The sequence below is a fragment of the Quercus suber genome, unplaced genomic scaffold (assembly GCF_002906115.3).
Source record: "Quercus suber isolate HL8 unplaced genomic scaffold, Cork oak 2.0 scaffold_64, whole genome shotgun sequence".
NCBI lineage: Eukaryota > Viridiplantae > Streptophyta > Magnoliopsida > Fagales > Fagaceae > Quercus > Quercus suber.
Window position 1 is genome coordinate 177,100 of NW_027069529.1, and position 27,698 is coordinate 204,797.

The 27,698-nt window shown below is 32.7% G+C and overlaps 2 protein-coding genes across 3 annotated transcripts; one reads left to right on the top strand and one right to left on the bottom strand.

Moving 5' to 3' along the window:
* The first annotated feature begins 17,729 nt into the window (after window positions 1–17,729).
* Window positions 17,730–23,395, top strand: LOC112002299 (uncharacterized). 2 transcript variants are annotated; one of them, XM_024034456.2, is made up of 7 exons: window positions 17,730–17,980; window positions 19,361–19,475; window positions 19,552–19,622; window positions 20,843–21,127; window positions 21,305–21,383; window positions 22,397–22,505; window positions 23,081–23,395. In XM_024034456.2, exons 1-7 carry the CDS (start codon window positions 17,951–17,953, stop codon window positions 23,157–23,159), a joined length of 768 nt encoding a protein of 255 aa, XP_023890224.2. In that variant the 5' UTR covers window positions 17,730–17,950; the 3' UTR covers window positions 23,160–23,395. The 2 variants fall into 2 exon arrangements, with proteins under 2 accessions (XP_023890224.2, XP_023890223.2); XM_024034455.2 differs by having other exon boundaries at window positions 17,735–17,980; window positions 21,296–21,383.
* A 237-nt stretch (window positions 23,396–23,632) lies between these two features.
* Window positions 23,633–26,770, bottom strand: LOC112002300 (ras-related protein RABH1e). Its single transcript, XM_024034457.2, has 6 exons — window positions 26,478–26,770; window positions 25,454–25,524; window positions 25,112–25,200; window positions 24,802–24,913; window positions 24,349–24,439; window positions 23,633–24,089 (listed from the first exon to the last, which is right to left on the bottom strand). The coding sequence occupies exons 1-6, from the start codon at window positions 26,592–26,594 to the stop codon at window positions 23,949–23,951; spliced, it is 621 nt and encodes a 206-aa protein (XP_023890225.1). The 5' UTR covers window positions 26,595–26,770; the 3' UTR covers window positions 23,633–23,948.
* Between the last annotated feature and the right edge of the window lie 928 nt (window positions 26,771–27,698).

The following is a 27,698-nucleotide window of genomic DNA, read 5'->3' on the forward strand; positions in this document are numbered from 1 at the left end:
GTCAAATTTGATTTTAAAAAGGAAAAACAAAATACAAAAGAAAGCAAAAAAGGAAAAACAAAATAAACGAATTGGGATATTCCTTATTAAATTGCCAAATCCTTAGGTCTTCAGGTGCACTTTACAATTACATCCTCTCCTGTCTTTTATCATTTTTTTTTTTCGCTGAAAATGGATATCTGTCTTTTATCATTTATTAAAAGAATGGAAATGGTGGTCGAGATTTTATCTTTAATCCAAAAAGAGAATTATGCTTTCAGCTGCTACTTGTTTGTGGAATAAATATGTTCCTCTCCCTTTTTGATAAACATTACCTAACATTAACACTGGACAGAAATTCTAAAAATGATTAGGAAAAAAAAAATTATTATTATTATTAATCTATTTTGGGTAAGCTAGCAATCACATAGATACTAAAACTATCCGAGTTTACACAAACTTTCCAACAAATGTTGTCGGTAATTAGTTTATCTAAGGTAAACTATCAATCTTTTAATGTTCAGAAGGTACATATATAATTTGGATCTCTTTAATGATGACAAAAAAAATCTATTATATTTAATTTGTTTTGTTGCACGGGAATTTTTCTTACTGATTATGACAAATTTTGCTTGCTCCATTTCGTCCTAAATTTTTAAATACATGTTTTTATTTAATAACTAATTTATATATATAATTTAATTTTTTTCACATATTTTGTTTATAATTTATTTTTTTGTGCATATTCTCCAAAACACTTGTTTATCTCTTCAATTTCTTATTTTCTTTTTCATTTGTACCGCTGTAGTGTCAAAATCATCAAACACAACCAACCCGCCCCAAATTGCCCCACTCTTGTCCTAAATGGGTTCCCCAGTCCAAACCCGATCCGATCTCACCTCATCATGTCTCTTAGGGGTGGCAAAATAAGTCCAGACCTATTTGCCCACTCAAAGCCGACCACTCTAATTAAACCCAAACTCACCTAATTATTAATAATAAAAATAGAGAGCCTCTATCCTTATTATGTTTTTCTCAATGGAACGGGTACAAATTTGAGCCATGGGTAACTATCTTTAACGGACGTTTCTAGTTTGAATGGACCCAGGACATAAGCCCAAAGTTCAGCTTTTACAGTTGTGGTTAACTGGTTATTTCCTTTTAGAATGAGAAGCCCATGAACTGCTGATCCGTATAATCCCATACAAGCCCACTCGCACTAGCAACTCAAGTCCCCAAGAGTCCAGCACCAACAACTAGTTAGGTAGGTTTTTTTTTTTTTTTTTTGGTGATTTTAGTAACAACTAATTGTGTGCATTTTGAAATATTTTGTAAGAAATTTTTTTATTTTTTTTCTATAGTAGGCTTAATAATTATTACGTGTTACAGTATTTGGGAAATATTTATTGCTTGAGTAAATTAATAAATTTTCGATTATTTTGACTAATTTAAGCGTTTTTTTTTTAATATTCTTTACTGTATATTATTAAATTTCCTTTTATATTTTTCTTCTTAAATATTGCCAAAAAAATTCAATTTGAGTAAGAATGTCATATTCCAAACCAATATTTCAATATTACTTTTTAAAAAATCATAAATTTTCATTTTATATAAATAATTAGTGTACCGTCTATAAGTAATTAATACATGAAAATAAATATTTTTACTCTATTTATACTTAAGAGAGTTTTAAACTATGACGTCTGCTCCTAGTGATGACTCTTTTACATTATCATCAGACTAAAACATCAATCGATTGTTAGTGTATGTGAGAATTGAACTCCAGATCTCTTATTCAACCATGAGAGACTTTACCAGTTGAGTTAACTGAAACCTACTACTCTGTTAATACTTTGTTTAATTATGTTGCACAAATTTAGACTATGACAGTATTGGTTTCACACACACATATTGAAAGGATGAGAAATGTACATAACAATATGTTGTTAATATTCATATAACTAAAAATATGAACATGTTAGTTAATGAATTCACAATTATTTTTTATTTCAACTAATATTTTAAGCACTTAAGTTTTTATAATTTTATGCATATGTTATTAAATTTGTTTTTTTTAATCTATAATAAGTATTCCAATAAATAGTTTCTTGTATAAATTTAATAAAAAAAATAACCATATCAATTATTTTTATATAAATAGTTAGACATCATCCATAGATAATTAATTAATGGGAATAAATAAATTTATCTCATTAACATATGGAAAGTAATTAATATATTGACATAAATGCATAGTTTTGGTGAGATGAAATGTTAAATAAATAGAATGATAAAATATAATTTTGTTCCCTAAACTTTATCAAAAGTTTGTTTTCATCCCTAAACTTTTAAAAGTGTTTTTTCATCCCTAAAATATGTAAAGAGTTTTTTGGTCAATAGTTTAGACTTTGGAGACAAAAATAAGGATGAAAAAATAACTTTTTTCATAATTTTTTTTTTTTTTTAAAGTTTAAGAATAGAAAGTAAAACATTTTCACTAGTTTATGGAAGAAAAATGAACTCTTCAATAGTTTATGAATGAAAAACAAACTTTTTAAAGTTCAGGAATAAAAAACAAACTTTTGGTAAAGGTTATGGACAAAAATAATATTTTAGCCTAGATAGAATTCTCTTTTCTTCTCAAGAAATATGCCACTTAACATTACCTTAGGCTGTTATTTACCCTTCAAAAACCCAAAAAAAGAAAAAAAAAAAATCAAAGTTCCTTTTCATATACAAATATTTTTTTTTATAAACTCACCCCTATTTGCTTTTGGAGAAACCATAAAATAAAAATCCAAAGTTCCTTTTCACACAGAAGTATTGTCTGTGCGTTTTTTTTTTTTTTTTTTTTTTTTTTTTTTAAAAAAAAAAAAAAAAAGGTGATTTTAGTAACAACTAATTGTGTGCATTTTGAAATATTTTGTAAGAAATTTTTTTATTTTTTTTCTATAGTAGGCTTAATAATTATTACGTGTTACAGTATTTGGGAAATATTTATTGCTTGAGTAAATTAATAAATTTTCGATTATTTTGACTAATTTAAGCGTTTTTTTTTTAATATTCTTTACTGTATATTATTAAATTTCCCTTTATATTTTTCTTCTTAAATATTGCCAAAAAAATTCAATTTGAGTAAGAATGTCATATTCCAAACCAATATTTCAATATTACTTTTTAAAAAATCATAAATTTTCATTTTATATAAATAATTAGTGTACCGTCTATAAGTAATTAATACATGAAAATAAATATTTTTACTCTATTTACACTTAAGAGAATTTCAAACTATGACGTCTACTCCTGGTGATGACTCTTTTACATTATCATCAGACTAAAACACCAATCGATTGTTAGTGTATGTGAGAATTGAACTCCAGATCTCTTATTCAACTATGAGAGACTTTACCAGTTGAGTTAACTGAAACCCACTACTCTGTTAATACTTTGTTTAATTATGTTGCACAAATTTAGACTATGACAGTATTGGTTTCACACACACATATTGAAAGGATGAGAAATGTACATGACAATATGTTGTTAATATTCATATAACAAAAAATATGAACATGTTAGTTAATGAATTCACAATTATTTTTTATTTCAACTAATATTTTAAGCACTTAAGTTTTTATAATTTTATGCATATGTTATTAAATTTGTTTTTTTTTTTAATCTATAATAAGTATTCCAATAAATAGTTTCTTGTATAAATTTTATAAAAAAAATAACCATATCAATTATTTTTATATAAATAGTTAGACATCATCTATAGACCATAGATAATTAATTAATGGGAATAAATAAATTTATCTCATTAACATATGGAAAGTAATTAATATATTGACATAAATGCATAGTTTTGGTGAGATGAAATGTTAAATAAATAGAATGGTAAAATATAATTTTGGTCCCTAAACTTTATCAAAAGTTTGTTTTCATCCCTAAACTTTTAAAAGTTTTTTTTCATCCCTAAAATATGTAAAGAGTTTTTTGGTCAATAGTTTAGACTTTGGAGACAAAAATAAGGATGAAAAAATAAATTTTTTCATAATTTTTTTTAAAAAAAGTTTAAGAATAGAAAGTAAAACATTTTCACTAGTTTAGGGAAGAAAAATGAACTTTTCAATAGTTTATGAATGAAAAACAAACTTTTTAAAGTTCAGGAATAAAAAACGAACTTTTGGTAAAGTTTAGGGACAAAAATAATATTTTAGCCTAGATAGAATTCTCTTTTCTTCTCAAGAAATATGCCACTTAACATTACCTTAGGCTGCTATTTACCCTTCAAAAACCCAAAAAAAGAAGAAAAAAAAATCAAAGTTCCTTTTCATATACAAATATTTTTTTTATAAACTCACCCCTATTTGCTTTTGGAGAAACCATAAAATAAAAATCCAAAGTTCCTTTTCACACAGAAGTATTGTGTGTGCGTTTGTTTGTTTTTTTTTTTTTTTTTAATTAATCACAAATAAATTATAGTTGTATGCACACATACATTTATTATGAATTTAATCACACATAAATAGAACCTAATTTGGATACTCATTTCATGTTATTAAAGCATATAAAGACCAATCGATTTTCTATATAAATTTTACGTGAAATATTGGAGAAAATTAAATGTCAACAAATTATCCTTGAAATGTAATATTAGTGTCATAGTTGTTAAAATCAAAATTTGGACGGTAGGATCCTATAGATCCTAGACGATCCTACGTTCTTTAAGAAAATGAGTTAAGATCTTAGAAATAGTTAAATAAAACCAGCTTGCTTTACAAGTAAGGCTGAAGTTGCAGACAAATAGACATAGAGGCAAAAGGTCCTTTAAAATTGGAAATAAATCTTTTTAAGACTTCAACCCTACAAGAAAAGTTCATTGGGACCTTGATGCAATGGTTGGTCCAGTAACCTACAAACTTGATCTACCAATTTTTTATTTATTTATTGATAATTTGTAATTTCCATTCAAAGAAAAATAACAGATGGACAATTACTATTGGTAGATTGTCTTACTGAAATGGAAACAGTCTTTCACATTAAGTGAGAACTTTGCAGCTATATAAATGGTTGAATACTTGAATTGCAATCTCTCTTAACCCAACGAAACAAATATTGAGGAAATGAAATTTGAAACTTGAGATATTACTAATGACTTTATTAATAGACCAATTTGGGGAAATATCTCTAACTAAAGCTATAATTTGGAGCTCTTTTTTAAAAGCTTTGTTCAACTTTTTATAATCTTTTAATGGGAATATATACTGAAAAAAAATACATGGTTATATATCATTTTAACATCCATTATTTCATTATTTCCCCTTCACTCTCTCCTTGTTATAAACGAACAAAAAAAAAATCAACTTAGCCATTACAAAGAAAGTTGTTCTTGATCTAAAAGAGTCATTGTCAACCTAAAATGTTGAGAACCAATTCCGAACTCTTTGAGAGAGAGAGACTTTGCCATTTTGAGAAGTCACCAAGTCAAACCCCTCCTCCCATATTGTTGCTCCTCACCATTGCCACGACACTACTTTGTCCCCCCACCATTAAGCAATCAAGTCAAACCAAATGAGAGAGAGAAAGAGAGTTGTTAGGAGTATGGTTTTAAAAATGGACCAGACCGATTGGTCCGACCAGTTGAATCAGTCACTAGTTCGGTTAAAAAAAAACCCTTAAAAATCGGTTAATAACCAATAAAAATCGGGCAAAACTAGTCAAAAACCGAGAACTAAAGGCAAATCTGGTTTTACCCCCTGTCTGATTTTTAAAACCATGATTAGGAGTGGGAATAATAATAAAATAATAGTAGAAGGTGTGGATGCCAAGACTCAAGAGTATTAGCATTGTCCAATTCTTCCATGGAAGAGAATTTGGGTTTGAATCCCCACCCCCCTACTTAATGTAAGCTAAAAAAGGGGAGAGGAGATGGATAACATTTGGTATTTTTTTCGAACACTGGACTATATTGAAATGATTTTGTAAATATAGTGTTTAAATGATATAAAATAGGGATTTATGGTTCAATAAAAACTAAGATTAAATTGTGGAGTTTTATGCGATTTCACATAATAATAATTCAATAAATATTGGTCATTAATGGAATTATAAATTATTTGTATCCTAGTGTGAAAACATGTATTGATAAAATATAATATATAGCATTTATTTTATTTATTTTTTGATAAATAGATAATTGGGTGGGGATTTAAAGTTTTGAACTCAGATGTTTTTATAGGAAACATTGTTAGGAGGTAGCAATTCAGTTAAAGATTCTTAACAAATGTTTTTTTGTAAGGCTCTTAGCAAATATTAATTAGGACTAACGTCGACTACTGATCCCTGCCTTGCTCCAGAGTATTCACACCCAGGCTCAACAAAATTTTAGTTACAGTATAACCAAGTATTTGGCAAGTTACAATTATAATGTGATTTCAATCCATCACAATTGTTTGGTAACAAAATTGATAAAATTTTTGTAAATGTGTGAGATGAGAAAAGAGAACCACAACACACATTTAGTGTGATGGTTACTATACAAATATAATTGCATATGAGTTCAAAATTTTCATGAGAAAATTTCACACACATATATTTAGATTATGCTAGACTATAATTCTATCTCAGATCCCAATAAGAGAGAGAGAGAGAGAGAGAGAGAGAGAAGAGAGAGAGAGAGAGAGAGAGAGAGAGAGAGATGGTTTTTTTTTTTTTGGCATAAAAGTGCTACTAGTTGTTACTATTATATTTGTTAAGAGTTTTGTAACTCAACTGACACTTTTTAGTATTTTCAATAAAGATATCTATGATTCAAATATTACACCAAACTTTTTTTTTTTTGACAAAACGAGGATGCCCAAACCTTTTCGAGTATCTAATTATNTTTCGATACTACTCAATTCACAAAATTTTACATACATACACTTAAATTATACTAAACTATAATTCTATCTCAGATCCCAAGAGAGAGAGAGAGAGAGTGTTGTGTGTGTGTTTTTTTTTTTTGGCATAAAAGTACTACTAATTGTTGCTAACTTGCTATTATATTTGCGAGTCTTATAATTCAACTAACACTTTTTAATATTATCAATAAAGATATCTATGGTTCAAATATTATGCCAAACTTTTTTTTTTTTTGTGATAAACAAGAGTGTTTAATCCTTTTCGAGTATTTGATTATTCCTTTGGGTGTATGCAGACTCCCATCCCATAAACACCAAGTTATTATAATTGAAAATCACCCCAAAGTCAAGAGAGTGAAATTCGTACTGTACCGGCCGATACGGCCGAAAAAATTGGTACCGGTCACCAAACCGGTCCCGAAAACGTCTTAAAATGTACCGGTTTAAATACCGGATGTTTCTGTTTGTACTGGCCATTTCGGACGGTTTTTGTGCTTCCAGCCGGCATAAGAAATGCCCTTCAAACCCAGTGGCAAGCGCCTTCAACTTCTTCTTCATCGCTGCTTTATTTTTCTCCTCTCCTTTTCATCGGCGTTAACAACTCTTTATAACTGTGCCTACATCGTTTCTTTCTTTTAGCTTCTCTTTCTATCTTTTGCTTTCTCTTTTTTACCCTACTCTTTTTTTCATTGCCTAGCTGTACCCCATGTTTCAAAAAGTTAGTGAAAGTCTACGTCTACCACTAAAAAGTTGTGGACAAATCAATGAATATATGTGGTTTGTCAACATTCCAGGTGGCAAATATTATGTTACTAATTATAAGTTTGTTCTAATTTTTTTTATTCGTTCTCTAATTAGTAGTTAATATATATTTATATTGAGTTTTAACACTTAGCTGGAGCTGAATATATTAATTTGGGATGGACTTCTCATCAAAAATAAATTTGGCATGGATTTAATTATAATTTCAATATTTTTAATAGATTGTATAAAATATTTATTAATTTAATAATAAGATAGTCGTACACTCAAAACAGTACACCGATATCAACAAGTACCAAAATATATATTTTATATTTTTACCAAATCAAACTGTTTTTGGTACGAAATTGACCCCTTTATCCAAAATGCTAGCAAGTCACTAGGCATAGGGTTCAAACTCAGGATAAACAGACAATAAATAAAATCAATAAAACAAGGTTGGTCTACGACTCTACATTATAACATTTTCGTCCCAAAAAAAAAAAAAAAAAAAACCCAGGTTCTGAATAGTCAACAACCCGTGACTTGTTCTATAATGAATTTGGAGAAAAATTTCGTGATTAGGACAAGGCAATCGAATCGAATCGAACCCGAGTGTATACCGTTTCGCTGAAAACTGAAAGTCAAGCCAAAGCTCACATGGTACAATTTCGATTTTCGACACTTCCAAGGTCCGCAACGGATCGATTTATAAATAAGATGAACCTGCACCAACGACAAAGTCGGTCTACATTTGTACTGTTCGTATTACGTAAACGTTAACAGTGACAGCGAAAGAGGGTGGGGTCCCAATATTTATTCTCAAAGGTTTTCTGAAAATAGTTAACAGCCCCGTGACTCCGTTTGATCTGACTTTTGGCTCGTTGTCTTTGTTTTCAGTACCAAATAGCTTTTTCGTCGCTTTAAAGCTTCACATGCAGCGCTAATCTCAACATCTAGACAAATCTGTACCGTACTATAATATCTCAAAGATTCTTGCCTCTTTCTCAGTTTTGCCCTTCACGTTTGGTACATTGTAGAAAGAATCTCCCACGTGCTTATGGTATGTGGTATTGCTGCGTGGATATATATATATATATATATATATATTTTTTTTTTTTTCTTTTGAGAAAATGCTGCATGGTTTGTAAGAAATTGTTTCTTTTCAAAAGTTATGGAAGAAATTCTTCAAATTCTTATTATATTCAATTTATTTTGTAATTTTTTAGTAGATGTGAATTTTGAAATTTTAATTGTTGAATTATATGTTTTTATTATATTTTTTATATTTACAAAATTTCAAAAAAATCGAAAATTAATAGCTATGTCATTAATTAAATATTTAAATTTCAAGTTTTTGTGGTATAAATTTATTTTGTGGGGGGATGAGAATCCAAGGATATGGACAAATAGGCCATGGATAGCATCATATATACGGACCTCGAAATACACCAATAACATATCCTTGGGAAAATACGAACAACCCCCTGCCGAAGCACGAAAACCACAAAGCCCGAGGACTCCAAGGACACCTATGCACTCTCAGGAGGCCGAGATCCCATGCTATAGGCTATTGAGCACAAACCAAGGATAAGAATGAAGATTTTTCATCAAGCTAGGAAGAAAATAAGATAGATAAAGTATCCACCACCTCCGCATTCAATGCTCTGCATCCACTTAGCTGGCCGCATTAATAAGGACATAACATCTAAATAGTGTCACCATAGCTCACAGTCTAATGCGAGAGCCTTCTAGCAAGGCCCTAATAGGACAAGTATCAATGGAAGTGAACCATGACCCTCCATATGTAGGGCTCAGATGCACCTTAGCTAAGAATATAAGGCACAAGAATCCCTATAAAAAGCGGATTCAAAATTTCTAAGGAAGAAAAACTTGTAATCTCTATTTCAGACTAAACCCAAGGAGTTCAATATAAGCCCTTCAAGGCTATCTTTCTAAAATACTTGCATAATAATACTTAATATTAATCTTTCCAATTCCAAACAGAATCTACTCAAAAAAGGGTATATAAGGTTGATTAAACATCCCACCTCTACAAATTAATTGTGTGAGCAAACATAGCAAGTATATCATCCTTTCAACTTGTATTATCTTCTTGCCGCCACATATGCATAAAAATAAGTTTATTTATAATCAAATATTAAATAACACCCGATTTGAATTAAATTTGACATGCGTGTTAAGAATATAAAAAAATGCAATCTAATGGTTAGATTTTCAAAATTAACATCTAATAAAAAAAATATAGGAGGAATTTGTTAAGTGCCTCCCAAGCAAATTTTTTTAAACTTTTATATACAGAAAAGGTTAACAATTTCAAAAACCTTATAATTTAATGGTATGGCCTAATTCCTATATTGACCATAGAGGAGAATCTATCAACCTTCAATTATTGAAAAAAAAAAATGGAATATATATTAGATTGATATTTTTTTATTTTATAAATTCTAATATTTTTGAAATTTTGGTAAATATTTTCAAACTAAATATTGAGAGCTCCCATTGAAGTTTAAATATGTTAAAGTATAAGTTAAAATTAAATTATTGAGAGCTCTCGTGTGTGTATATACTCCCATAATTTCATTTATACAAAATTTGACATGAATATTATATATATATATATATATAAATTAGCCAAAAAGCTTCCCCCTTTGCAAATACTATAGACCCTGATCCCCCAAACCCAATTTCATCATTTCTCAAGGCCCTTACCCTTGATGATTCAAGAGAACCTTTTGTGCTCTCTATAATTGAAGATTCCGATTTGGATTTGTCCGATCTTGGTCTAGAGGAAATGTTTATGACAAATATAGAACCAAAGGTGGAAGAAGAAGATGATGTTCTTCATCCTAAACAGCCTTCGCCTCCACCACTACCAATATTTCCTCCACCACCTTTTATCCCAGAATACCAAAAAAGGTTGACTTACTTATCAACTACTGACTCCAAACATTTGTTTACTCTCGACAATGTTCCTTCCTCCAGATGGCATGAGGAGTTTTTTAATATGTACTCGTGGTGCATAGCTGAACTTCAAGCTCCAAATGCCACTGTCTCCCAGATTATTGCCAAATTTGTTGCAAGGATTACAGGAAGATTAAGAAAATGGTAGATTAATTTAGGAGAATACAGGCAAAGACAACGAAATCAATGCAATACACTAGAAGACTTTTTCACGGTTGTCCATAACGAATTCCTTGGCTCCACGACTCATTACACGGAAGTAGCACAAGAAGAATTTCTACAAATGAAATGCTGTTCATTTGAAAGAAAAGATTTAGAGAAACATTTTGACAAAATGTCAAGGAGATACTACTTTTTTAATGGTATGAATGATGTTAATTCCAAGCACACTTTTTTCAATTCCCTTCCAGAACCATTGGGAGAGGAAACTCTCCGCATGATGAATCTCCAAAAAATAACACTGCAGCAAGCTTCCTTCAAAGAAATTTATTAGCATGTGTTTATTGCCTGGAAAAACGTTGCAATCAGAGGAAATTTCTTTCAAAAATTGACAAAATTCATAGCTAACTCAAGGATAACTATAAAAGAAAAGGTTTATAGTTTAAGTGCTATGACAAGAATTGTACCTATCCAACAAAAAGATAAGCTCATTTCAAGAAATATTCCTGGAAGAAAAAGCATTATGCATCCCAAAAGAACAAATCTTTCAGAAGGAAAAAATGGAAGTTCCTTAGAAGAAAGCAGTTCAAAGGAAAAACTTTAAAAGTCTGTTTTATATGCAAAAGACTAGGCCACTTTGCAAAAAATTGTCCAAAAAAGGAGAAGGCAACAAAACTCCTGGAGTAAGCACAAATCCATGCAGATGATACTCCTTTTTCAGATGTAGAATCACTCTTTTCACTAGATGATGATTATTCCCCTCAAGCCTTGGCAGTTATGGCCTATTCTACTTCTGAGGAAGATTCAGATCTAGACAATGATGAAGACTCAGATCCAGAAATCCAAACTATTTATACATCCCAGCCCATCATAGCCCCCCTAACCAGTCCCACACCAATAGCCCAAGTAAATATTCTCCTTGATACTTATGCCAGACCTATTCTAGTAATAGCCTTGTTTGATATTGAAGCAGTAGCAACAATTCTCCATCCTAAAATATTACCTAGAGAATTTTGGTTACCCCATTATCAAATGTTCAGAGCAGCAAATGGAGAAATATTTCTGATCACCCTGAAAAGCAAGCCTATTCTCATTAGAATTTTCCCAACCCTTACCATTAAACATCAAGTCCTTGGATCCCCTTTTACAAGCAGAGACCCTCTTATAGGATTTGACCTCCTTCATCAAATACCTTACCTTAGATGGTCTTCAAAAGGACTTTTGCATAAACAACACCTTCTCATATGGACCGAAGTTCCTCATTTATTCATAGTTGATCCCTTTGACTCTTTGAGATTCCAGATTATTAATAAATGTTGTGCAAACAACCACTCTGAATTCCTTCTTAAAAATTCAAATCCTTTGTGGAAATATCAAACACAATATAAAGGTTTACAATAAGAAAATCAATGATAGGGATCTTAGTATCTTCAGGTACATAAGATATTTCATACAAGTAATCTAACATATTTGAAGTAGATTTACGTAGAGAAAGGTCAAAGGCAGGACTGGTAGTAAATATTCTCCTTGATACTTATGCCAGACCTATTTCAGTAATAGCCTTGTTTAACACCGAAGCAGCAGCAACAATTCTCTATCCTAAAAGTCAAAGAGATCAACTGTGAGTAAATGAGGAACTTGGGTCCATGTGAGAATGTGTTGGTTCTAGAATAGAGAATATAATAGTCAATATTTTCAGAGGGTTCTCCAAGGAGGTCAACTTCTGGGTCCCTCTGGTTGCAAAGTTTTTCCAAGGCAATAAGCACATGCTGATAAATTTCTCCTAAGGAAGCTTGCTACAGTGTTATTTTTTGGAGATTCATCATGCAAAGGGTTTCATCTCCTAATGGTTCTGGAAGGGAATTAAGAAAATGTGCTGGGAATTAAGAAAATGTGCTTTGAATTAACATCATTCATACCATTAAAAGAGTAGTATCTCCTTGACATTCTGTCAAAATGTTTCTCTAAATCTTTTCTTTCAAATGAACAAAATTTCATTTGTAGAAATTCTTCTCGTGCTACTTCCGTGTAATGAGTCGTGGAGCCAAGGAATTCATTATGGAAAATCATGAAAAAGTCTTCTAGTGCATTGCATTGAGCTGCTTGTCTTTGCCTGTATTCTCCTAAATTAATCCACGATTCTCTTAATCTTCCTGCAATCCTTGCAACAAATTTGACAATAATCTGGGAGACAGTGGCATTTGGAGCTTGAAGTTTAGCTATGCACCACGAGTACCTATTAAAAAACTCCTCATGCCATCTGCAGGGAGGAACATTGTCGAGAGTAAACAGATGTTTGGAGTCAGTAGTTGATGAGCAAGTCAACCTTGTTTGGTATTCTGGTATAGAAGGTGGTGGAGAAAATATTGGTGGTGGTGGAGGTGGAGGCTGTTTAGGACGAAGAACATCATCTTTTTCTTCCACCTTTGGTTCTGTATCTGTCATAAACACTTCCTTAGACCAAGATCAAACAAATCCAAATCGGAATCTTCAATTATAGGGAGCACAAAAGGTTCTCTTGAATCATCAGGGGTAAGGGTCTTGAGAAATGATGAAATCAAGTTTGGGAGGTCAAGGTCTACAATCAACATATTCATATCTGGGGGTCTTAAAGAAGCACCTACAGTTGGGTCAGGGGGTTGGTATAATGGTTCTTTATCTTTCTTGATAGGAGAAGGTTCATTTTGTGATTTAGTATAGGCTGTGGTTGAGGTGAAATTGAATATGTTACAGCAGTAAGAATTCCACTTGGTTTAAAAGGATTATGGTAAGAGTGCGTTATGGCTAATGGTTGAAGATTTTGATAGGGAGAAATTGGGGAAAATGAAGAGGTCGAAAGTATAGACAAGTCTTTATATAATGATTGGCGAGGTTGAAAAGGCATATGAACATGTATAGGAGGAGTCTGAATGGCTTCTTTCTGTGATCCTTCCATGGATTGAAGTTGTAGTAACAACTATTTTCTTTCTTTTTCTTTTTGTACAATAAGAGGGAAAAAGATAGACAAATCTTTAACTGTAGAAGTAATAGTTACCAATTCTTGTTTAACTGCCTTGATTTTCTTTTTCAAGTCCTCAATAGGGGAATTTGAGGATGAAAAAGTATGAGTAACTGCCTTAGCCATCTTTTGTTGATTATCCAGAATTTTTGAAAGGACTTGGTTTTGAGCTACAACATTTTCTGTTTGCTAGTTTAAAGCTGCTTCTGCCGAGGAAACCTGTTTCTTGGTCCTATCTGGATTAACGCCAACATGATTTTTGATCTTTCAGACATGTTTGGTGTTGGTTTGAGGATGATCAAAGCTTTCTAATAGAGGAAAATTCTGTGAATAGGAAGTTGAAACTTGGTCAAACATGTAACATGGTAAGGGTTTTTGTTATGGGTTTGGCCAACAAAAAGGGGTTGACATTTTGATAATTGGGGAAGGACTTTCTGGTAGTATGGAATTAATGGAGGTTTCTGGTTTTGGTCGTGATTTTCTTTGCATGGAGAGGGATAGGGAAAAGTTTGCTTTTTGGTTCTAGGATAGAGAATATAATAGTCAAACTTTCCACAGGGTTCTCCAAGGAGGTCAATTTATGGGTCTTCTGCTTCATATCTTTCTTTGAATTTTTGCTAGGAAGATTTTTTCTTTCTTTGTGAATAGTCCTCCTCAAGAACTTCGTCTTCTTAGCAATCAGTACAATTGCAAACATCCTACCATATGTGACCAGAAGGTGATCTTTCTTCATAATAAGGCTTTCCATCTTCACGAAATGCTTTAATTTTAATACCATCTTCATCAACATATGAAACTGGTTGGAGCATTGCAATTTGAGTGAAAACTGTTACATCTTTCTTTTCTGGAAGGGCTGTTAAGAATCTGGTCTCTACTTCACCATTTGCTTTTCTAATAAAGAAATGCTCATTTGACTAGATTGGCTTAGTTGCCTAATGAAGCATCTCATATTTTGTAATCCACGACTCTGGGAAGATAGAGGTCATTTGTTCCCTATTAAGCTGTCTTGGAACAAATGTACACATAGGCGTCATCCCTGGATCAACTTGAATCAGTAGAGCATCATTGGATTGAGCCAATCTGGTACTGCTATATCAAAAGCATGATTTTGGAGTCTATAGGCAAGCCAGTAATGGAGTGTGGCTGCAAATGTGTCTTGTACCTGAGAAGCTCCCGTAATCTGAACCTGTACTTTAAGAGCATCACACAGATAAGGATCTCTAAGGGACGTGTTGAAGTTAGGAAAAAGGGTCATAAAAACTGTTCCCGCATTTAAGGTGGTCTGAACTATTCCTATAACTGCATACTGATATTCCAAGAATCTAGAATCAAGAAGTGAAATTCTAGAAGCTATAGGAAGTCATTTTCTTCTGTGGAAGGTTAGTGCCAGCCTGACTGCACCAAAATGAAGATGTGTGTACCCTTGTTTTTGCCATGGAATCACAAATTCTCTAGGAAGGGCAAGAGTGATGAAATTTTTTGTTTCACTCTCTGGAATATTAAATTGGTCAAACTTAGAAGATTGGGCATATTCCTTTATAGTAGAAGGACGAGAAGGACCCAAAAACTTTTTTATAGATTGTTTGAAAGAAGTCTGGGGCTTATCAAACACGGTATAAGGGTTTACAATAGGAAAATCAGTGATAGGAATTTTACTATCTTCAGGTACATGAGATATTTCATACAAGTAATCTAACCTATTTGAAGTAGATTTATGTAGAGAAAGGTCAAAGGCAGGACTGGTAGTATCAGTGATTTCTGAGGATGCACTTGCCATAATAGTTTCTTTTGGAAAGAACTGTTTCCCAACTGGCAAGCAAAAAATGCTGTAACTCAAAACCAAGTCCTTTGCCAATCATTATATAAAGACTTGTCTATACCTTCAACCTCTCCTATTTCGCCAATTTCTCCCTATCAAAATCTTCTACCATTATTCCTCCACCCTTGTGTGTATACATTATTACTGATCCATCCTCCTCTTCAGGCCCTTCCTATCCAGATCCTAATGATATCCTTAAAATGGTAGAAATCCTTTTTGCAAAAATAAAATACCAAATAAAAACTTTGACCCTTGAAGCCAGAACCAAAAGAATCATTAGAGTCCTCCATGATTATCTTAAAAGCACCAGTGCCATTTCCTTGCTATTTTCCCTGATATAGACCAACCATGGAAAACTCCTTTTGCCTTTTGGATAAACAACTGGAATGTTGCACATTACCTCTACATGTGGTATTTATTCAATGAGTATTACCTATATCTTCATTTTGAATCAGAGTTTTACAAATATATTTTCCCTCATGGAAATAAATATTTTCACAAATTCTGGTTTGAAATTCTGAAAAATGATGCTCATAATGGTGAATGGATAAAGTATCCAAAAACAGAACACCCAATATTCGGCCATAAAATTCATGTCAAATTTTGTATAAATGAAATTATGGGAGGGGAGGAACTGAGTATGGAGTAGGAACTATGGGCCCAACTCGAGAAGGAAAAAAGGGGCCACAACACACATTAGATCTTGACCCAACCCAAGGGTCCGAGTCCGAGGAAAAAAGATAAAGAGGCCGACCTTCTGAGAAGCCCGATGAGCAAGAATCCATTGAGGATTCTCAAGCAAGCCAACGGTACAATAGGATAAGAAACCGATGGAGGAGGAAGAGACAAGAAAGCAAGGAAGAAAGGAAATATTTGGATAAAGTAACCATTACCTCCGCATTTAATGCACTATACCAACTTAGATGACCACATTAATAAAGAAGTGATCCCTGAACAATGGACTCATAGCTTACAACACAGTTTACCACCTTTAGCACAACTCTAACAGGACAAGCATCCAAAGGAAAGACCTTGGCTGTGCAAGTGGAGGGCTATGATGCAAATCTAAGACCTATATAAAGGAAAGGAAAATCCTAAGAGAAAAGGACAAAAACTAAAGAATAGGACTTTGTATTAAAGACTTAAACCTTTTTTATGCATATTACATCCTCGACCAGACTCGAGGAAGTGTTATTCTTCTATCGTTGTGTTTCCTTTGTTACCTTTAAAGTTCTCACTTCATTAATCCTCTAGTTGGATCATAACTGTATGTCAAAGTTGATCTTGCATGCCCATACAGTAAGAAATTAATTGCATTGGATTCTAAGGGTTTGTTTGGATACCGTTTAGTTGAGAAATAATAAAATAATTGAAAAAATTGATTATTTAAATAAAAGAGGAGATAAAATAGATGAACTGATGTGGGTGTATTGTAAAAGTGAATGTGTAAAATAAAAAAAGTAAGTTTTTACGTGTAAAATAAATACAAATTTTACATGAGCTGATGCGAATGCTCTAAGGAGTAGTACAATTAGTTGAGAAACATGCCTCATTAAATGGAGGTCACTAGTTTAAAGTTTAAACATATCCAAGCAAGATTAAAATGGTTGTAAATCTAGTAGTTATTTGACCAATTTGTTTCCAAACTTTGGGAGGAAAGTTAGTTATGCTGCCTGGTCTAAAGACAATAAATTCTTCTTCTATTATTTGATCTTTATCTAAGACAATAAATTTTGTATGCGAATCATTGATCAAATAAATAACCTTACAATATTTAGAAAGTAAATTAAAAGTACCAAAGTTTGGAGGACAATAAGTATCTGTTTGGTAAATGTTATTTTTGCTAACTTATTTTTGTTATTATTTATAAGTCTTACTACACTTTTTGGTACTATTTATAAGTTTTACTGTATTATTTCAATTAATTTACAGTACTTTCAACAAAAATTTACATATCAACAAAATAACCCAAACGGACCCTAAATAGAAGCGGTGGAAATTGAAAAACGGATAAGAATTTTTAAACGTCAAAAAATTAGAACGGTCATTGTCTAGGAAACTTAAGGCCAATTTGGTCATACAAAATACATTCTCATGTACAGCGAGAGTGGTAGATAGCAATAACAAATTGTCAAGTCGACGACGTCGTAGTCGTAGCAGTCAGTTGCTTTTTCAGACAAATCGCGCCGCTTACTCGACAGAATATAAATTTTTATACTGATCAAAACAGAGAAAAAGTAAAAAGCTCTCTCTGCCCACGTAACGTTCACATCCACAGAGACCAGTAGACCTGAGAGCGTCTCTCTCTCTCTCTCTCTCATACACTTCGCACCTTAGCTAAAATTTCACAGACTCTGATTGCTCACAATGCCAATGGCTGCAGATTCGGCCAATGAGGTAAAGTTTTCGAATCTCTCTTCAAAATTCCAGCTGCTTTAGCGCTTATCAGTGACGATTTCAAGCTATTCCAGCTGCATTTCCCGTTTGCTTTCTAATTGTGCTTCAATTTTCAAATTAACTGGTTAGAAGCCAAGAAATTGAACTAAATTTTCGATTTTTTTCACTTATTTGACTCTATTTTTAAAGAAAAAGCAACATAAAAGTTAATAAATTTAGAATTTTTTTAGTTGCTCGTAGCATTATGGAAGTGTTGAAGAAACTGATGGGGTAGACCTAATTATCTGACATTATTATTCTTCATTTATATATTATAAAAAAAATAAAAAATAAAAAACTGAATTTTGTGACTGTTTCTTGAAATTCAGAATTGAGCTGGTCCACCTAGTCTAATTAGGCTCTAATCAACTTTTTTCGACTTGTAATTTTATTCCTTGGAACTTGAAATCTGCATTTTTGGAACTTTGTAATTTTGTGCCAAAGGCTTGTGCTCCTTTGTATTTGAACTAAATTCTTAGCTTGTTGAGTGAGATGTTTACTGTTTAGTAGTTAGTTGTGTTTCCTTTATGCTTTAGGAAATAAAGAAAAAGAAAAAAGGAGTTTTGATAAAATCATTAGTACTGAGTTAAATGTGATTCACTCTCATGTAGCTAAGATGATAAGCAGTTTCTTGCTGATTCAATAGACTGTTATCTTCACTTCATTTGGTGCAACGATGACAATTTTGAATCAAAACCCTCACATTCGCTGCGATAATTTGCACTTTTTTTGGAAGTTTTGAGTGATGAGCGATGGAAACAGAGTGGTGAGTGATGGAAACACCAAAATCCAAACAGCCCCTAGATATCCTATCTTCTTATTTTGGATGTTCTAAAATTAATATCGAGGAAGGAGAATTAGATATAATTCCTATTGTCTGGTTGTAGGAGGGAAAGGAAAGAAATGATAATGTATAAAGAAATGGACAAATATACTCTTCTTCTATTAAACTCTGTACTTTGAAAATGTAAATCCTCACCCTTCAAATTCCCCCAAATTCCCTCAAATCCTTTCCCCTCTCCTTTAAAAAGGAGGAGGAGGCCCTGTTTCCTCTGCTCTTATCCGATCCTTTGCTATTTTCTGGCTTTATGAAGACTTATTCATTTGTACTGTAACAAATGTAGAGGAATTTCCTATTATATAGTACTTGCTTTGGGTACTCAAATGTCCTGCTTTGCCTGTCCATGCCAAAACATATTCTAACTTTCTAGTTGTGATGGTAGCAAATGGCTTTTAATAATTGGGGTATCGTATATGAGTCATGTAAAACCATATTGTAATGCCCCGCACCCTAATTATAGAATGTTTCATGTATGAATTTGACACGCACATTGCTTTCAGGGGGGACAAAACAACCGGGGCATCCAGGATGGTATTTGCAGCTTACCTGTCAGCTGTTCATGTTTCAAGCTACTAAATCAAAGTTTTGATGAGGTCAACCAGCACTGTTCTATAGGTAAAATCAGTTTCTTGATTACAAACTTTATTATTTAAGCATGCATCTTGAATGGTTCTTTTGAAATTGATTTCAGATATTTTGCCAATTCTGCTTGAGGGGGCTTCATTTCCAGCAAGACTAAGTTGCCCAGTGCACAATTCACATGTAAGTTCCTCTTTTTAACTGTTGTAGATTACTCTTTCTTTTTCTTTTTTTCAAAAAAGAAAAAGAAAAAGAAAGTAATAATGAGTTTCTGTTGATTTTTCTGGGAATTTTAGTGCTTAAAACTAAATGCACTATTCATTGATACCCACATGCATGGACAGAGCTAGAGTTTGACTCGGGGGGGGGGGGGGCAATTTTGTTATATAAATTACACTTTGCCCCCTTAACATTATCATTGATTCTTAGTGTAATGTTATAGCCACAAACTTTTCTACAACATTTTTACAAATTGTTGAGATAGCAAATTTTATTGGTTAGCATTTGGCCCACCACATACACCACTTTTTTACTTATCAATAACCACTCACCACATTAGCAATTTGTAAAAATTTGTAATTCTACCATTTTCCTCCTTTTAAAGCCCCCCCACCCCCCCCCCCCCCAAAAAAAAAAAAAAAAAAAAAAACGGCTAGGCAGCAGAAGAGCCAGAGCCCGGATCCGCCACACACAGCCAGTAGCAAAAAAACCACCACCCTTAACTCCAAGTCCTGGCTCCATCCACGATATTACACAAACACATTTTGGAATGCATCTTGTACGGTCACTATTAGTCCTGATTTGTTGTGACATGAATAAGTGCTGCATTCATCTTTCATCAATAGTTCTGTTTCCAACCTGAAGTATTTGGTTAAAGGGCAGTAAATGATAGTTATGATTATTATTAAGAGGATCTTGCCGTCATCAAAGTTGTTGGACATGTGTTAGTTTGGTACTCACTAAATTTGGATTATGCTTGTAGGAACATGAATATTACTGTCATTTTAATCAATCAGAAAACATGATAAAAGGAAACAAGGATAATTATCAATGTTGACAAGGCCTTTTTGTTGAATTTTAAAATTCTTGAAGGATGATAGACCAAGCGGGTTTATTTTACAGAATTCTTGAAGTATGCCGTGACTGGCATTGCTAGATTTTACAGAATTCTTGAAGGATGCTGTGACTGGCATTGCTAGAGTCATGTTTCTTGATTGTAGGTTATATTTTTGGTTGTTATCACTCTGGATTCCAATAGACATCATTTTGTTTTCTTTCTAGTCCAGGAGTTTGTAGACACCAAGTCCCTGTGATTTTGATCATTCAACTCAATGGTTAATTTAATGCAAAATCAGAATTTGGAAATTGGAAATTGGGCTAAAATATAATGTCTATATTTGCAGGGCCAAGATGTCTACAGCATTTCAGTGCTGTCTGGTGAAGGGAAGAGTCCACAATGTGCTTCAGAGTTGGCATTTCTAAGCTTCTTGGAAGTTGCTAATCTATCTAAAAATCAGATGTGCTTGGATGCACAATTGAATTGCCAAAATTGCATTGATTTGCCAGTGAAAAGTGCTGATCCTATTTCCCCATGCATTGTCGATTTAAATATTGAAAAGGAATATTCAAAAACACCTGAATCCAATGATGAAGCTGTTGAAAGTTTGAAAAGTGAAGGTGCACTAACTGTAAGTTTTATTGTTCAAGTTCCTATTATATAGATAGCCTTTAAATTATCTAAAATAGTATATTTAAAGAAATTACAATCTACTTATTATATGGTCTGGATTCTGTGGAATCATTTTTGATTCAATTGTTTTCTTCTGTTTCTAAAGTTTCTACTTAATGGCTTAAAGCATTTGCAGAGGGTGTTGTGGAGACAAGCAAGCCATATAATAGGTGGAAAACTAATGCAGCTTTTCATGAATGTTGGCACTTCAAGAGGTATATAAGCATTTATGTTACCATTGATTTATTGCTCTTTTCTTTGTGATTTGTTTGCATCCCTTGTCTCATAAATTCTGGTATTGTTCTTTGTCAAATGACTCAAATCCATACATGTTTAAATGAATATGATATACTGTCAAAAGGCAAGCTGTGACTTTTCTTTGTGATTTATTTGCATCCCTTGTCTCATAAATTCTGGTGTTGTTCTTTGTCAAATCCATACATGTTTAAATGAATATGATATACTGTCAAAAAGCAAGCTTTGCTGAGCAGCTTAGGTTTGAAAGATGTTTCATACATCAATTTCCTGATGGCTTGACAAATGAACATATTTTGTAAGGCATCGAATAGTGAGAACCTTTTTTTGAAAAGAAGAGCATATTCCCAGGGAAAGTTTCCATTTGGCTGCTTCTAGGTTCTGAAGACATTCAAAACTTCTTATATCCAGGTGGACTGCGAATGATTCCTTGGCCAAAAGCATGAGAGAACTTCATGTTATTTTTTTTTTCCAGAAAAATGGTGAGGTGCTAGTGCACAAGCATGAGTGTACCACGTCTTGACATACACACACAGACTAGAAACTCCACTTTTACAAGAGATATGGTTGACCAGACTTGAAGATAGAATTATTGGTCATGATCCCTTTGCTTTGTATGGCTAATCAAATTGGAATTCTTCATAATAATATTGCGTGTAAACTTTTATCAGGTGTCTTTACCATCTTATTTCTCAGGTGTCATTCAATATTTTGCATAATATTGAATCTTTCTTAGTTTGTTCTTTGAAGATTAAGTCAATTTCCCAGCATGAGATGCATATCTAATAATTTTCTCTACAATTTCACTTAACTACTTTTAATCACAAACTTTTAATATGCATATAATTAACTTATTGCACACTTTCTACTTATTAAAAAAAACATATCGCACACTTTCTAACACCATTGTATGCTTACCGGTTTACGACTAGGTACCTAATTTGTTTTTCAACTATCATTTCTGATCGAACAGATAAATCAGTGACTGAAAGGGCCCATGATACTGCAAATAATCGATGGAGAAGATATAAGCGGTCAAACTCATTTGATTCAAGAAAGATTGTTCTCCTATTTTCAATCATGTAAGCTCCAGATCCTCAACGAATTGATGATAGTGACAGTAGGGAAAGTACTGCTTTCCAATGATATATGCTTCTATCCATGCTCTGGTTTGAGCCTCCATCATTTCATATTGACATAATTATGAACTGTGAATGTTCCAGAATAATTATCATGATACATTTTCAACTTAGAACTTGTTGGAAATGCTTGCTTTAGAATTAGGAGGACCCAGACATAATTTGCTGTATGATATTAATGATCAAGGTGGAAAAAGCATGTGAATGGGTTGTTGGCTTGGTGTCAATTATAATTATAGGATTGTACTCCACTAAACACTTGGGATTTAAAGCATACAAAACGGCTTTTCATTTAAGATTTTAGACTACATGCCGGTATCACTGGCATTCTCACCAGAGGGCCCTGCAGTTTCAAGTTTCAAGCCCTACACCCAGCCACACATTCCATAATAACCAAACGGGTAAAGGAGGTGTTCTTTGAACAGATGGGTTTATTTCATTATGGACGAGTTTGCCTTTTCTATGGTTTTTCCCCCCTTTGTTGACCATTGATTCAATTATGCGTGTTTTTTTTTCAGGTCAAGTTTGGGAACATTGGTGCTGATATATCTGACATTGAAAGTTAGGCAGAGTGGTGAAAATTATGTTCATTTCTGATTGTTCAAACTGCTTTTGTGTAGTTCTCTTCAGAACTCTACTGTTGAAGATCTCTTGCCCACAATGTTAATATGAAACTGTTATTGGATGTCCTCTGTACATAAGTAGTAACTATCATTCACAATTCCACTAAATTTTCTGTAATATGCAACCATCACAGCTTATCTCAGTGTTCATATTTCAGCAATAAGGGCACCGTGCTATGCATATCTGATGTGGAATATTCCCACTTGCAATTATTATGTCAATGAACTAGTATGCAACAACTAGCATGCCACCACTATGTGATGCTGCCAATTGCATATGCTAATCAGTTACCTCTTGCTAATAGTCACATTATCAGTCTTCACATATGGTTAATGCTACCGATTCCACTTACCACTTCCAATATATCATTGACCCAAATACAAGGTATGTGTATGTTATACCCGAAGTATACTGATACCTTCTTATATGTAATAAGATGATCCAAGAAAAAAAAAATGTAAGATGTCTTACAATATATCCAAAGAGTATCTTTTGTAATAAATGAAATCCTGAAGAGAGTTTACAGGTCACACTAATAACATTTGGGAGAAATTTCAAGACAAGTACTGCAGAAAACAAATGCTAATGGTAATAAAGATTCCAAAATATCAACCGTTGTTAGTCAGACCAAAAGCATTACTACCTTTGAACACTAAACACTCAAGTCTGCCGCAACTTCATCTAGCTATAAAGCGCCTGATCTCACTCAGCTCTCATATCTGAACAGCGTCTCTCTTTATCTTCTGAAACAGATACATTTCTCTAGCACCAGCAACCTCCTCGCTGCTCTTGATGGGATGAATTGACAGTGGGTTTTAGATTTATGTCAACCATGTCTTCCTGTTTTGTGGAAGAAAGGGTTTGCATCCCTGGCAAGGCAGCAGCAATCTTACGGAAGAGAGGCTGCAATTTTAAGTAATGGAAGTTATCAAAATATATGAGAAACCAAAACAACATTACACAAAAACAGACATGTATCAGAGGAAGGGATCATTGCAAACTAAATGGGATGGTCAGCATGGACTTAAAATTTCCCACTAGAAATATACTAGAAGAAATGCCCTTTGAGTGCAATGACATAAGATGAGATAATAGATCACTCCCCACCCTAAAGTTACAAAAGATATGAAGCAATTAAGGATCTTTTATCCCCTAAAATTACCTTGATATTGAAGCCTGCTTTTGCACTGGTTTCTATAAACATGATTCCAAACTCACGAGACTTGGCATCTCCCTCCTCTATAGATACTTGCCTGTTTGATCACCAAAACAACATAATCAGAACAATTTTTGGAAACAGAATAACAGTAGCAAAAGTAATAACTAGATCAATGTTTCTGATAAATCTAACATAATAAAGCAGGAATTCCTTTGTACTAATGACAACAAAACTGCACTTAGCAACAACAAAAAAATGACAACAAAATTCTCTTATGCTCTTTATGATCAATGCCAAAGCATGCCAACTCACAGAAGATAAACCAGTACTGTCTAATGTTTTGTTAATGAGGTTTATCAAATCTAAAGAAACCAACTAAAGACATAGGTCATGTTGACTCCCATGAATAGAAACTGAAATTATTAAACTTGAACAGATAATCTGTTAATTCCTCACCTTTTATCAACAAGATCGGTTTTGTTCCCAACTAGTACGATGATGACATCACTGCCCCGTTCTGTACGTACCTCTTCAACCCACCTGTTAATATTCAGGAATGACTGCCTATCTGCATTATGACAGCTTAGTTAGGAATTAGAAAACTATGTTTATCTGTATGGCAAAGTCTAAGGGAAAAGCTTTTAGCTTCTTCTTATCTTCCTGAAATGAACTCAATTTGACAGAGAAAGCTTGCAAGGAGTGTTCCCCCCAAAAAGAAATTCTGAGGAAACAAGTAAACTTCTCTTGAGCTAGACTAAATACTTACTTGCTACGTCATAGACAATTACGGCAACAGAAGAATCTCTGATGTAGCTTGGAATGAGACTCCTAAATCTTTCTTGCCCAGCAGTATCCCTGTGAAGTATATTATCATATTATACCAAAAAAACTAAACGGATACATCAAATGCATAAATAGAAAAAATTGGAAAAAAAAATCGGGTATGTCACCAAAATAAGCTACTAGACAGTCTACTCTAATGTTCATTACAAACATTGTAAAGCATGGTAGACTTTGCTTGCTAAGCCCTAAGCCTGACCAACGTTTATTCTGTCAGCAAAAATCTTTTAACTTGGGAGAATGTTTAACAAAAGGTGATGCATCTTACCAAAGCTGCAAACGAACTGTCCGATCTTCAAGGTACATTGTTTTTGACAAGAAATCAATTCCAATTGTAGCCTGCAGTTTATGTAGCTAAGCATTAGGCAAAAGTTTAATACTGTGGAAATCTAATTTCCATAACCAAATTACCTACTTTAATCATCTTCCATTAAACCTAACAAAAAATTAATGGGCACTAACTGGTGGCAGAGTATAACAGTAATGTCTTTGAACAATTATGAGTAATCAGCTCATACACACTTACTCCAATCTTTGCCTGAATCCTTGTTCTAAATTAACAACGCAAAACTTCATGTTTAATTCCTTTTGATTTTTCTAGCGGTAGCATCTAAATGAAAAATACATTCATCCCATTAAAGGATATATAAGCATTTACAATCTATATATAAACAAACAAACACACACACAGACACACACACACATATATTTTTTCCAAAAAGTTAAAAATCAGTTTTAATTGAATACACAACAAACAACAATAAAAGTGAACCAAATAAAAAAATTTCAAAGAAGGCACAAGTATAATTACAAACCCTTCAAGAGAACAAATCTTCAAATCCAAATTAAAAGGTTCAATAAATAAACTAATAATCCCTTGAAAAATTGTAAATATCATCCAAGATTGTAAAAGGATTAATAATGATTTCACATGCATGGGAATTGATAAGAATTGTCTTCGAAGCCCATTTCTATTTTAACTTATCAATCAAACAAAAATTAAAACACCGTACTCATGGCAAAAAAATTATTATTTTTGTGAAGAATGGAACATGCGATTGGTAGACAGCTCTACCCTAATTTTTTGAGAGGCTGGTTCTTGGCGACACATTGCTTGCACAATAAGAAAGGTATAAAAAAACATGATAGTTCTAATAATGTAAAAGAATGAAAAGATTGTTATTGAATGATGAACGATCCACGTGAATTTCCAAAACGACAAAACTCATGTTAAGAATCCAAATCACAAATATTCATATATGAACATTCAAGAACATGAGTCACAGACAGACCTGGTAGGTGGCGTCGAATTTATCGTACATGAAGCGAGTAATGATGCTGGTTTTGCCTACGGATTGTTCACCCAAGAATACCAGCTTGTATTTGGCCAGAGGGGACACAGCTGCCATTTCTTTCTTATAGAGAGTGTATTTCGGGTATGTGGGGGTGTGCAGGTTAATTAGGATTGTTAGATCTGAATCTCAGAAAATTTTCTCTCTCTTCTGAAAATATGGAAGAGAGAGAGAGAGAGAGAGAGAGAGAGAGAAAGAGAAAGGGAGACAAGAAAGAATGGATGTTTTTGAGTTGAATGTATTTATAGTTGTTTCGAGGAGAAACCGCCAAACACGACGAAGTCGAAAACGGCAGAACAAAATAAAAAGTCAATTCTTTCAACTTACCTTCTTGTTACACATTCATGTTTATCAATAATTTTTTTTAATTTATTTTTTAATAATTAGAATAACGAGCGAGAGATTTCGAACCTAGTTCTCCTTGTAATGGAGAGAGCAAAGAATGACAATGAGGTAAATATAAATCAAATTATTTAAAGAATGAGTAATTAATTATTCAATATTATAAGAGTACAACTTCGTGGTTAATGATTATTACTACTCCATCATATTTTACTATTTTAGTGAATCATATCAATTGAATTTAGGCAAAAACTACATTTTCGTCCTTATATTTTCACGCGATTTTCACTTTGGTCTCTATCTTTTATTTTTACCGCTTTTAGTCTTTATTTAGAAAACGTCTTCCATTTTAGTCATTTTTGTCACTGTCCTAACGGCAAAATTCTACGTGACAGACGGAACTAGTAAAATAATAATAAAAATTTTGATTTTGACATTAAAAAATGCCACGTCAGCATCTAAATTAAAAAAAAATTATTAATTTTAACTAAATTAAAAAATTAAAAACAGAAAAAAAAAAAAATTACATTAAGTGAGATCTAAGTAGGATTTTGCTGGGTTTGTGTTTGTGTTTGTGTTTCTGGGTTTGTGATTTTTAGATTTTAATTTTGTGTTTTTAGATCTGGGTTTGTGTTCTTGATGTTCTTGTTCAAAACACACTTAGATCTCAATTAAAGTAATTTTTTATTTTTATTTCTGTTTTTAATTTTTTTTATTTAGTTAAAATTAATAAATAATTTTTTTTTTAATTTAGATGCTGACGTGGTATTTTTTAATGTCAAAATAAAAAAATTTATTGTTATTTTAACAGTTCCGTCT

Coding starts and splice junctions, on each gene's coding strand:
- LOC112002299 (XM_024034455.2), top strand. CDS start 17,951: ATGCCAATGGCTGCAGATTCGGCCAATGAG. Junction 17,981..19,360: donor CTGCAGATTCGGCCAATGAG/GTAAAGTTTTCG, acceptor CATTGCTTTCAG/GGGGGACAAAACAACCGGGG. Junction 22,506..23,080: donor GTTCTCCTATTTTCAATCAT/GTAAGCTCCAGA, acceptor TTTTTTTTTCAG/GTCAAGTTTGGGAACATTGG.
- LOC112002300 (XM_024034457.2), bottom strand. CDS start 26,594: ATGGCAGCTGTGTCCCCTCTGGCCAAATACAAGCTGGTATTCTTGGGT. Junction 24,440..24,801: donor ACCGATCTTGTTGATAAAAG/GTGAGGAATTAA, acceptor GTGATCAAACAG/GCAAGTATCTATAGAGGAGG. Junction 24,090..24,348: donor AAGCAGGCTTCAATATCAAG/GTAATTTTAGGG, acceptor TTAAAATTGCAG/CCTCTCTTCCGTAAGATTGC.